The sequence below is a fragment of the Terrapene carolina genome, unplaced genomic scaffold (genome assembly GCF_002925995.2).
Source record: "Terrapene carolina triunguis isolate 2854851 unplaced genomic scaffold, T_m_triunguis-2.0 Scaffold111, whole genome shotgun sequence".
Taxonomy (NCBI): Eukaryota; Metazoa; Chordata; order Testudines; family Emydidae; genus Terrapene; species Terrapene triunguis.
Window position 1 is genome coordinate 16,737,040 of NW_020664462.1, and position 12,098 is coordinate 16,749,137.

A 12,098-nucleotide genomic window follows, 5' to 3' on the forward strand; every position below is an offset into this window, starting at 1 on the left:
AGAGGGGTCTGTCTGGTGGCTGGGGTGGGGTTGGGCAGAGGGGGCTGCCTGGAGGTTGCTGGGGTAAGGGTGGGCAGAGGGGTCTGTCTGGTGGCTGGGGTGGGGTTGGGCAGAGGGGTCTGTCTGGAGGTTGCTGGGGTAAGGGTGGGCAGAGGGGTCTGTCTGGAAGGTGGCTGGGGTGAGGGTGGGCAGAGGGGTCTGTCTGGAGGTTGCTGGGGTAGGGTTGGCAGAGCGGTCTGTCTGGTGGCTGGGGTGGGGTTGGGCAGAGGGGTCTGTCTGGAAGGTGGCTGGGGTGAGGGTGGGCAGGCTGGAGTAGGGCTAAAAGGTCCGGGACCGGATAGCAGCAGCAGGGAGAAGGGGAGCCCCCTGCCGGCTCACTGGGGCTGGCCGGGGGGCGGCTGCAGCGGGGCGGCGTGCCTGCTGCGGGGCTGTGTCTCCTCCTCGTCACCCTCGGAGCAGTCGGAGGAGTTGTAGGGGCAGCAGTGTCCGGCTTCCTCCTCCTCGGGGTCGCTGTCCCTGAGCTCCCGCAGCCGGCGGCCGCTGCTCTTCTCCGGGGCCGGCAGCAGCAGCTCCTCGTCCGCCTTGTCCTCGCCGCCCAGCCCGCTCTTCTGCTTCTCGGCCTCCTGCGCCGCCTGCTCCTTGGCCTTTTTACTCCGCTTCCACTTCATGCGCCGGTTCTGGAACCAGATCTTCACCTGCGGGGCGAGAGAGGGGCTGAGGGGGGATCGCAGCCCCCGGGGGGACCCCACACACCTCCGCCCTCCCCCGAACACCTCTCCCGTACCCAGGCCACTCTCCGGCCTGCAGCCCCCGCTGCCCCCGACCAGCCTCCACCCCCCACTGGGCGCCTCCCCCGGGCCGGGGGGCTGGTTAGAAGGGACCCCGCCGCTCCGGGGTAAGACGGGGCTGCGAACCCCCGGTGCAGCTGACCCTGGCTGGAAACACCCCCGCGCGGCCCGCAGCCTCCTCGGCGCCGAGGGTCGCCAGGCAAAGCCTGGGGGAGCGGTGGCAGGGGAGCCCGGGACGAGGCAGGCAGAGCCCAGCGGCCATGGGGGGAGCGGTGGCAGGGGAGCCCGGGAGGGGGCAGGCAGAGCCCAGCGGCCATGGGGGGAGCGGTGGCAGGGGAGCCGGGGAGGGGGCAGGCAGAGCCCAGCGGCCATGGGGGGAGCGGTGGCAGGGGAGCCGGGGAGGAGGCAGGCAGAGCCCAGCGGCCATGGGGGGAGCGGTGGCAGGGGAGCCGGGGAGGAGGTTAGGCTTTGCGGCCATTCTGCCCAGGGGGCCTCCTCGGGGCTGAGCACCTGGGCCGCGGGCTGGCCCCGGAGCTGCCCAGCCTGAATCCAGGTGCTCGAGCCCCCTCTTCTGCCGCCGGGAGGGAGCTGGGAAGCCCCCCACGCCCCGGTGGTCCGGGGCGGGCTGGGGCTGAGCGGAGCGATCCTGCGTCCCTGAGCCCCGAGAGCCCCGGGCCGCTGGTTCTAAGCGCCGGGCCCCTTCCCCTGAGCCCGGAGGGGCCGCTGCAGCCGCCGCCACCCACCTGGGTCTCCGTGAGCATGAGAGACGTGGCCACCTCGAAGCGCTTGGGCCTGGAGAGGTATTTGTTCAGTTTGAACTGATGCTCCAGCTCCAGCAGCTGCTGGCTGGTGAAGGCGGTGCGGGGCCGCCGGCACTTCCCCAGCAGGTTGGACTGCGCCTGGGCTGGAGACAAAACGGCGCATCAGCACAACGCGGGCAGCCGGGGGGGAGCAGCCCGACCCCCGCCACCCTCCCAGGGCAGCCGGCTCTCACGGGCCGGAGCTGGGACTGCCGGGGCCCAGCTACCTTCAGCATTAAAGGGGGTCGTTCTAGTGTCCCTGGCTGCGTCCACCTGCCTCCATGGGGGGCAAGCTAGATCCAATGGGAAAGGATTGGGAAAGGAAGAGAACTGCTGGTCCCCTGCGAGGGAGAGAAGAGGGGAGGCAGCAGGAGAGAGAGAGAAGAGGGAGGGTTAGAAAAAATACATCCGTGCGAAATTCTTTTTAAAAATGGAGGAAAAGGAAGAGGAACAAGTGATTAAAATCTCCCCGCCGCATGCCCTCTTCCCATAGTTAACCCCAGCGGTGACCTTTCTACATGCCACGATGAAAAACTACCCAAACGGTGACCACTTCCAATTAGTACCTCATCTCCGCAGTCCTGGCTTCAGACCGGTATCTATCACACACACAGCCCTGAGCGGGCAAGTCTCCTTCGGGCCCGCCCTCACAACTAAGGCAAATGTACTGGCACCGCGGAGTAAAATCCCGGGGAATTTTTTTGCAGTGGAGTAGAGTGATCTGATAATAGTGCAGTCCTTGGGGGAGGGGGGAGCAGGAAAGCCTCCTGTCCTCAAATTGTTACTATAGAAGCATTAAAGGCACTTTAAAGTAAACATTCTCCTTCCCTAAATTAGACACCTCAAGCCACGCCTGATGGCAATAGGAGATGGACTTCTCTATTTACATAATTTCACATAGATTCACCGCAGGGAAATTTATGACCAAAGAGGGACTTCTTGATTTCCCAAGAGCCTAACAAGTGCTAGACAATAAAAGGAACCCGGGATCACGGTGAAATGATATCAGTCTCTCGAGGGAACAGCAATTTGCTTCATTTAACTTTAACGCCCCCTGCTTTAGTTAAACAAGTCTCCCGAATTCCCAGCTTGACAATACATTAGAACTTTAATTAAAACAGACTCCAAAGTGACTTTGGGAAAATGTTCAGTGGAAGCTTGGCCAAAGCAGTGATCCCCCCGCTCTCCCAGCAGATTAGAGAAAAAGGTTTCTCTCCAATCAGTTCCAATTGTTTTTATTTATTTTATTTCATTATCTCAGTTGGCAAGTCTATTATATTTGCAGACAATAGGAGACAAATGTGACATGAAACATGACGTGAAATATTGTTCAGTATTCGAGTGAGGTAACTATATATAGGAAATATCTATTTTCAACAATATTTTCGAACTATACAATTACATGTTATAATCTCAGCACGTTTTCTGGATTCAAAATCGGGACTGCGTCAAAATTTACTCGGTTGAAAGTTGGAAGTAAAGAGAACTGATGGCGAGATTATTCTCCTAAAATATTGCGGTCACATTTAATGGACACATAAATGAGAACATCAATTAGGAAACATGCGAGCTGAAATCCTTCTTAAACAACCAATCCAGTCTCCGTAGTTGCGGATGATATTTATGCTCCTTCTAAGAGGCAACACAATCATTTTGATTGTGTTGCTACTATAACATGTGATTTGTGATTTCTTGGACATCCTCTCCTCTTTTGTTGTTGTTTGCTTTAGAAACTTAAAAGCCTTTAAAGGAGAGGGGAGGAGGAGCCTGCCTTTACTACCTCATTTGGAGCAAACCTGCTAAAATGACCAGAATAAAAAAGCAGTGTCCGGCATACAAACAGTAACACAGATGAGATTTTCTCACTGCTGTGTGATTTTCCAGGCCTCCATTATCTTTTCTCTTGGCTATTTATTCACTAGTGCATTTTGTTTGAAAGGGCAAGAATTCGGACAGCTTTTCTAATTATTTTTCTTCTTGAATGTCCTAGTTTAAACAAACCTATTTAAGAGAAAACAATGGACTTTTTTGTCTGTATGTGTGTGGAGTGTATTAAAAAAAACACCAAACCCGTAATTCTTTCCTGGCATGATTTAAGTAAAACTACACCTAAGGTATTGTTAAGCCAGTAATTCCCACAGAGAGCTAACACCTAAGAAAATGATCTTTGCCTAACACAGAGATGCAAGAAATGTCCCCATCTCCATTGAGGCCTAGCTGCCCAGCTGCTGTTAAGACAGGTCAGTGTTTCTGTTTTTTAACGCGTTTTTTTTTAACAAGCTCAAATATAAGTGATTGCATTTATTTAGCTTTCTTATTTCAATTACACCAAATAAACATTTAATTATAGCCTAGAATGTCCACTGAAACCATCTAAGAGAGGAGTGTGCTGTTATTACTATCAACTCTTTCCTGAAGAAGTGATCTGTGAAATTTGCCTGGATGACAGGATCTGAGGAAGCAGCATACTGGGTGAAATGGACAGAGCCCTGCAAAGTTGTACCTCATACTCCTTATACCGTAATATTAACAAATCTGAGCAGGATCGCGCTGCCATCCAGAAGAAAAAAATACCGTCAGTTTTCATAGATTTTCATATACACCGGTATTCGGTTCTCATTCATTATTTAGCACAATTCCCCCCAGGGTACAGTTTGAATTAGAACTCAGAATGTAAGGAATGATTTGTCACCTTTTTCACTTCCCAAGAAAGATCAGTCTATTATTTACTGCTAAGGTGCCGGCCATAATGAGCTACAACGCATTCCAGCTTCCCATTGTTAATCGTTATTTCCTCCCTCCTGCTAATAATTACCAAATACAATATATATATATCATTACACACGCCGCCGGTTGAAGTCTTGACCGAATCCTTTCCGGCGCTAGCTGAATGGCGTGGGACATTAACTACGAGGAAAGGCCAGTGGGAGAATCAATGTATCCTTGCCGTAGGCCCCGGGAACGCTACAGCCTGGCTCGGGCAATGCAGAAGGGCAGGCGAGGAAGTGGTGAGGATAGGCGCAAAGGAAAATGACAGATCATAACAAACCCAGCGCCCCCAATGCCAGCGCTTGGCCAGGAGATACTCACAGTTAAAGTCCGGCATTTTGGGGAGGATCATGCCCGCTGTGGATGCTCGTAACCACTGATCCAGCTGAAAAGTCCCGGCACTGAGTTTGATGGGGTCTGCGGCAGGGTGAGAAGGGTGAGCCCCTTGCACCTGGGAGTAGGAGTAAGACAAAGCGGGGTGCTGCCCGGCCAGAGCGGCTGCCGAATAGCTGTACATGGGGTGCCCGTAGAGGGCGGCCTGGGTGGGGATGCCCGCTCCCCCCTGGTGCAGTCCCAGGGCCATGCCCCCGGCGGAGTGATGGTGGTGGTGATGGCTGCTGGTGCTGCTGGTGCTGGTCAGGAAGCCGGGCTTGGGCACCAGCCCGCAATGCGCGGCGAGGATCCGCGGCGGAGAAGGGCTCTCAGTCCGCAGGCAGTCCGAGGAGCCGCCGCTGTGGCGCTCGGAGGAGGACGGGGGGCTGCAGCTGCTGCTGTTACTGCTGCTGCTGTGGCCAGATGTGTTGGCGAGGGAGGTGACCAAGGCCAGCGGTGAGGTCTGTGCGGAGGCGGCGGCGGCGGCTGCTTTGGGAGGGTCGACTGCTAGGAGAGCATCGATCCGGAAATTTTTGGATTTTTCCATCGGATTGTTTCTAAAAAAAACACCCTCCCTTAGCCTGTAAAATAATAGTCAGAGCCCCCGCCCGACCCCACAGCGCCCCGTGGAGAGTCTGTATCCCCTCCCACTCCCAGCGCTGGGGCTCTGCCTAGACCAGAGGACCAGCCCCCCAGGCCAAGCGCAGCAAAATGTCTCTCGGCAGATAGTAAGCACCTCAGCTCCAAACTCTACTCACTTGAAGGCTCAGATCCGGCTCCCATTGGCCCCGAGGCTGGAGGAAACACTATTGGTGGCCGGTACTAGGGTTTGGCAGCCGCGATTGGCCCTGCAGCACACCTGTCAACGCTTCGGGAATGGGCCTGCCCACTTCATTTCTTTGCCCTCTAGAGCAGGTTGAAGGGAAAGGCTTGCTTGGTCTCCCGGGGCGGGGGGAGCGGGGGGTGACCAACACAGAGAAAGGAAAGTGACTTGAGAAGCTTCTGTATTTACCTCCCCCCGACCCACAAAAAAACAAAAACAAAAATAAATTCCTCGGTTGGTCCAGGTTTTTAAAGACTGAAGATAAATTCAGCCAGGAGGAATGTGCAATAATCGCAACGCAAACATATTCTGCTTGAACATAATCAGCAATGATGCGTTAATCGTTCCACATTCATACCCTGCTATAAAGAGTCTTGTGCCACAACAAATATGTGTGTGTTTGTTTGTGTGTGCGAGCGAGCACCTGGATCGCGGCACAATGTACAGCTCGAAGGATTCTGTCCACTTGTGTCTGTTTAGCCAATGCTGCAGTTAACGTGATGTTACCTTAATCTGTGTAAGATTTAAGTGTAAAATGTGTAAGATTTAAGTGAGATGTTCGTACAGTTCGTTTGGGTGGTTTAAGGAATCTATCCCCTCTTAAGCGGCCTGTAGTTATTTTGTTGTGATGAAAGGCCCGGGCATGGAAAAATAAGATGAAATATGTTCTCAGACTCTTACATACTATGTATCCATAGTCAACATAACACATCTGGGATGACATACTGGATAATATCCATCTCTAGCTGGATATGGATTTATTTGATACGTCTTTCCAGATGTGATAGTATCCACACCTATATTCAGTTTCTAATCTAATGTGTCAATTTGGTGACCACAAAACAGGACCTGGATGAAATTTATTTCAAGTCTTTAAATAACAACAAACATAAGAAACCGGCATTTGCTCCTGATCCCAGGCTTTTCATGCAGATGTCTGACCTGTATCACCAGCTCACCGATGAACAGTGCATTTTTATTTTCACAGTTATGCAACAAAAATTCAGCTACGCCAAGAGCCTGACAGCACTGCCTTACTCTATTCTCGGTATGCTTACAACACTGTATATATGTATAATTACAACACGACTAGCCAGTGATAATATAACAGGCAAGGATTTTTCTTAGCCTTGTTAAATGGCATAGCTTTGGCGATCACATTTGCAAAATGAATAGCAATTGCTACGTACTTTCAGAGAACGAGAAGGCACCAGCTGCTGATTAAATAAAAGCACGATATTTTACAGTGATTTTCTATTATTAAGTGACAAATCAGCGGTCACACAATGTGCCAATGAGAAGGCAACAATGTTTTATACACCCTCTATGCCTACACAGACCACAGCTTTTGCCTTCCACACTATTCATTTGGCAACTTGCCTTACAATAAAAGACCACGTAAAATCTCGAAAAAAAAAGTGTGTGTGTGTGGGGGGGGAGGGGGAATCGAATTCTCTATGCCTGGGTGAGAACGTCAGCACTGTTTTTTTTTAATTGGAATGAAAAATATTGTTTCATATAGACCAAAAAAATCACAGTGTTAATTACTGCAGTTCTACTAATACTCAGCAATGGGGACTCAGTTCTCCACCTTAAAGCCCTATATATGTTTGCCTATATCGAAAGCCCAAGCTGGGGTATGCAGTGTATTAAACTCCAGTTTTCTATCATTCCTGGACACTTCAAATATTTACAGTATATGCGCTGCCAACAGATTTTTAACGAGTTGGAAAGAATAAACATCTGTAAGTCAGGAAGTCAAACCTGCCACCAAAATTTAGTTTTGTCAATAGTGTTATTAGACCTACTTATCTTACACAAACACATCGAAATATAAAAGGAAAAGCGAGAGGGAGGCAGATTTCCAGTCTTTTGCAAAGTAAGAATTTCCTGAAGCTCTAGAAGGGGGTTAAGAGAGAAAAGAGGCATAATGCAAATGGGAATGTGAACAGAAGGTCAGGCTGTTACAAGAAAGAGTCACAAAGTAAACACATTCTCCCTTCAAAAGCTTTTGCAAGAGCTGGTGATAATGTGTCTGACTTTGTACCTGACTTAATTTCCATATAATTGCAGCTCGGGATTGTGAAATTACTCTGTTTCCAAGGGACAGGTATTTATTAAATATTTGCTTCACCTGTTAGGGTTTTTTTTTAAGGTCCGAAAGCGCCTGATACCAGAGATCGTAGAAAGGCCAGGATAGTCCCAAAGCCGTGTAATGTCAACCCACACAAGTATGAAGCATTTTAAAAATACATCACGTTGTATTCATGTTATCATATATCAAACTCTCCCCCATAGGCTGTTCAGAATGACCTCTCCAGGGAAGTGTCATCGCTTATTTAAATCAAAACACTAACAAGTGTCCAACAGGAAACAGTTTTGCACTGGCAGGGAGATGGTCTACATGACCGAATAGATCTTGCCCGTGTCTCTAGCTTTCGCTCCTCCTCCGTTTAATACTCCTAACAAGGGCAACGTCCTTTACCAGGAAATTCAGATATTTTTTTTCCGGAGAGAGATGCTTTTCCCATTCCCGTGCACTTCCCAGGCAGCAGGGTACCAGGCAAATAAAATAGCTATCTTAAAAGTAAAATAAAATTGTATAAGCAATTGTTATAGAGCTGACTTCTCTCTCTCTTTTCCCTGGGTGTGATGCAGTCTGAACACGATCTAGTAACCAGACGTGCAGATCTCTGTGTGTGCAGAGTACTGGGAACAGTGTGTTTTGGTCGGAGAGAGACAGATGGAAAATGTCAGTATAACCACCCCAATCCCAAAGTTCCCCTCCCCGCCCCCACCACGCTAATTAATTGTATCCATTCCAGTAATGGTGGTGTATGTAACTATTGGAAATCAACAGCCACTGAGATTCGGTGTGTGCAGATCCTCCTGTGTTCAAGGATTTGCGATGTACGTGGAGCTTTCCTATGCACTGGGTTTATTTCTGCGGCGCTGTGTGTGGAAACACGTCACGTCGATTTAAGAAATGGCACTTCGATAACTCAATGCACAGTTACACCTGTACGGTACAAGGCAGCGCCCTATTGGGCTATCCCTTCCCTTCACACCCCCTAGTAACTATAGAGGACTATGCTGCCCACCACTTAAGCAACTGAGCTTTGTGGCTCCTGGGAGCGGTATTTTGAGACAGGTTTCACTCTGCCGTCTTGTGATTTCCACTTGTCCCAGATGGCCCATTGCCCTGACTACTCCTCTGGGTCACTCCGTTTTGATCATCACACACATTTGGGCCTGTCATTCTTTTTCACGCATTAATTGTACTACAATAATAAAAAAAAATCTGGAAAATGTTCCTACCATTCTGCCCTCCCCCGTCCCCCAGTCATAGCGTGTTGGTTTAATTGAGATGCAGAGCAACCTATAAGGCCCATTTACGGGACTCACCCCCTCTTCCAGACAATGATTAAACAATAATCAGTCGCTCTATTTGTAGTAATGATGCTTTCATCCCTTTCCTCTCCCACCACTTGCCATTCGGGTCCGTCATTTTCTTCCTGGTAATCCCATTCCTTCGATCCACGGGACACCCCTTCCCCCCCCACACGCACACCCCAAACACACACACACACAGAGAGAGAAAATTAAACCCCTTTAAATCACTCCTGCATCCACTAACTCTGTGTGAGCCAAAGACCTCTTAAACGGGAAAATCCACTGAATTAATCTATTTCCAAATCCAGCCTGTTGTGGTCCATGTACCTATTATCTGGCCATGCCCTGTGTGAAATGGACAGCTGGGTACAGGAAGCTGTTGGTTCGGTGTCTGGATTGCAAGGTTTGTGAATAACACCTTAATGCTCAGGAGTACCACGGCATCAGAATTCTTCTCCTGCCTCCCAGGCCGGGCTGCATGTGAAGGATTGGATTATGGGTATCTTTGACACAGGCATGTAAATTATTGGTCTGTAAAACATACTGGTTCATTTGTATAATGTACTCCCTTTCTTACGGGCCATATTTTATTTGGGGGATATGTTGCTTGTGTATGTGCAGCTCAGAGCATTTTGAATATGGAAATAACATGGATGGGATGAAGCCAGAGACGCATGCAAACTACTACAAATCACAAACTATTACTGTCCATATGGGGATCTGTCAAGTATTAAAGGCCACTTTGATGACCAGGCAGGCTAAATACATGTAAGGGAAGCCCACATGCCAGATAGCCCCGGCAGGGGAGGAATTACCGGGAGGGAATTACCGATCCTTTAGTGGGCCTCCTCTCTTGCGTAAAAGCTGCATCTCGCCCCCCAGATTTATCAAGTTGTTGTATTTGCATTAATGTGGAGGATACACGCTTGGGGGGGGGGAATGTTTCCAAGCTAAACACCAGAATCTCCTTCCTATTCCCAAACTCAGGGGCCGGGCAGCTCTGAGAGTCAATTTCCCCTTTCCCAGGAAGGAGCAGTTTGTTTGGGAGTTTTCCCCCGTGTCTTTACAGCCTGCTTCCGACCTGCTACTTTCTGGTGCTTTATTTTTGTTTGTGAAGCAAAGGCCACTGAAGCCAGTGGGGGTCTTTCCATTGGCTTCAAAAGGCTTTGGATCCGGGCCTCCCCTGCAGCAAACGCCTGATTCTGAGGGACGCTGAGCCCCCAGCGGATTGTAGCCCCATTCGAGATCAGCAGCGTGAACGCCCCAGTTGCCCTGGGTCCTCCTGACAGAGCTGGGGCCAGTCCCTTGCCTGGTGGGCTATCTGTGCTGGGTCCTCCATGGCGGTTGCTTTGGCCCATCTGTGCCTGACGTAGGGAGGGTTTATAACGGTTGCTTAGAAACATAAACCGAGATTGTTCCCTAAATCTGAGACCAATGGGAGTGGGCGAACAGCTAAAAGCCACAGTTTGCAAAACAGCACACGGGCCCCCTCCCTCCTCCAATGAAGCCTCTTTTGCCGCTGACCTTAGTGGGAGCAAGATTGGGCCCATAGTGGGGAATCCAGGGTCATTAAGGACAGGGAGACCCTTCGTGAGGTTTTGCCTGAACCATGGGGAACGCCTCGTTCAAGCCTCTGCATGCAGTGAGTTTTGTGGCTCAGGGGGCTGCAGAGACAAGCTTGTCAACTGTCATTTAAGGAACCTTATCGCTCCCTCTTTAGGACGGGTCTCACGCAGTCCGGGTGGTTCTGCCTGGCCAGCCTAAGTCACTAACACAGAATCGGGCCGGACCCTGACCGTCTGAGTGGGAAATTCTTTATCACAAGAAGGGTCAGGATTCCCAGAGCCGAGCCATGCCCCATATGTTCCAGCCCCCTCTCCCACTAGAATCTGGGTGTGCCCCTGCCCATCTAGCGATGTGAACTCAGACACAAACCTGACACAAGTCACGGAAATCCGCAAAGTCTCACCAGCGCACGAGCTCTGCAAACCAGACTCTTAGAACGTCTATGTAGCCCTGACTCGGGTCAATCTACCATGGACTTCTACTAGAGCGTTTCTTCACGAAGGACAGCACAACATCGAGATGGCTGAATTTGCCCGTTCACTGGTGCACGGGGTTTTTTAAATGTTCAATGTCAGCCTGGTCTAGTTGGTGGAACTATTCAAATCGAAATAAATGACAGTTGCGCTTTAATTTATACCCTACCCGGTATCCCTACAAGGCACAGAACAGCATAGCAAGCGCACGGCTTAGTTAGTTTTAGTCTGCCTCGGGAAGATGTGCAATCTCAGAAGAAAACAGCACAAGGACGGGAGAGAACCAGGGGTACCCAATGCTAACATTCAGACTGGGGTATTAGATTCCACTGAGGCAATAAAAACTGCATTGTTTCCTTCTTTTCACGTCATTAGCAATCACTTTTAATGTGAAACGTTGTCGATTGGGGAAAATAACAAGACATCCGTTGCCCTACATATTGACAGACTGTTTCCATTGTCAGGCATTGTTCCATTGAATACTAAAGGGGCTATATAACCAGATCCTTCTAACGGAGCATTGAAAGAGTCGCTTTAAGATGAGTTGTAGACCCAGTCGATTTTCCACTGGAAATTAACACATTATGAAAAAGTATAAACGCAGGCCAGAAATATTTCAGCCTTTTGGGGTACGATGTATTCATATTTACCACCACTTTCCCACCTCATTGTTCAGTTTTGCATTTATTTTTGGCCAGATCTAGTTGCAAACTAAAGCTACTTTGCTCCGTTACAATGTGAAACTGACATATTCGCTTGTTTCCAATTTCTGCAGGGCTGTCACGGTTCTAATTTAACTCGCTAAGCAATCCTTAATGCTATTACGGAGGCTGTTGAAGGATAGAGTATTGCTCTGGCACCTAATATTTGAAATGAGGAATCTGGAGATTTCGCAATGTGAAATCACCTGCAGTGAAATCTTTTCTCAGAGCAGAGTTAGTGCTTGCATGAGGCATGTTAGTCTCCAGCTCAGCGTTGTAAAATGAAAATTAATTCACAACATGATTTGTTTTGCAGATATGGACATCATGTTGCGGTGACACTTTATGGCCTTTTTCCTGATTTGAAAAAGGCAGAAAGCTGCGGGCGAGTTCACTTAGCGGAAAAATAGAAA

At 49.5% G+C, this 12,098-nt stretch overlaps 1 protein-coding gene across 1 annotated transcript; it reads right to left on the bottom strand.

The window, feature by feature from the left end:
* Nucleotides 1-374: 374 nt before the first annotated feature.
* Nucleotides 375-5,276, bottom strand: MNX1 (motor neuron and pancreas homeobox 1). The gene is made up of 3 exons (XM_026651976.1): nucleotides 4,679-5,276; nucleotides 1,532-1,692; nucleotides 375-695 (listed from the first exon to the last, which is right to left on the bottom strand). The coding sequence occupies exons 1-3, from the start codon at nucleotides 5,274-5,276 to the stop codon at nucleotides 375-377; spliced, it is 1,080 nt and encodes a 359-aa protein (XP_026507761.1).
* Nucleotides 5,277-12,098: the final 6,822 nt, after the last annotated feature.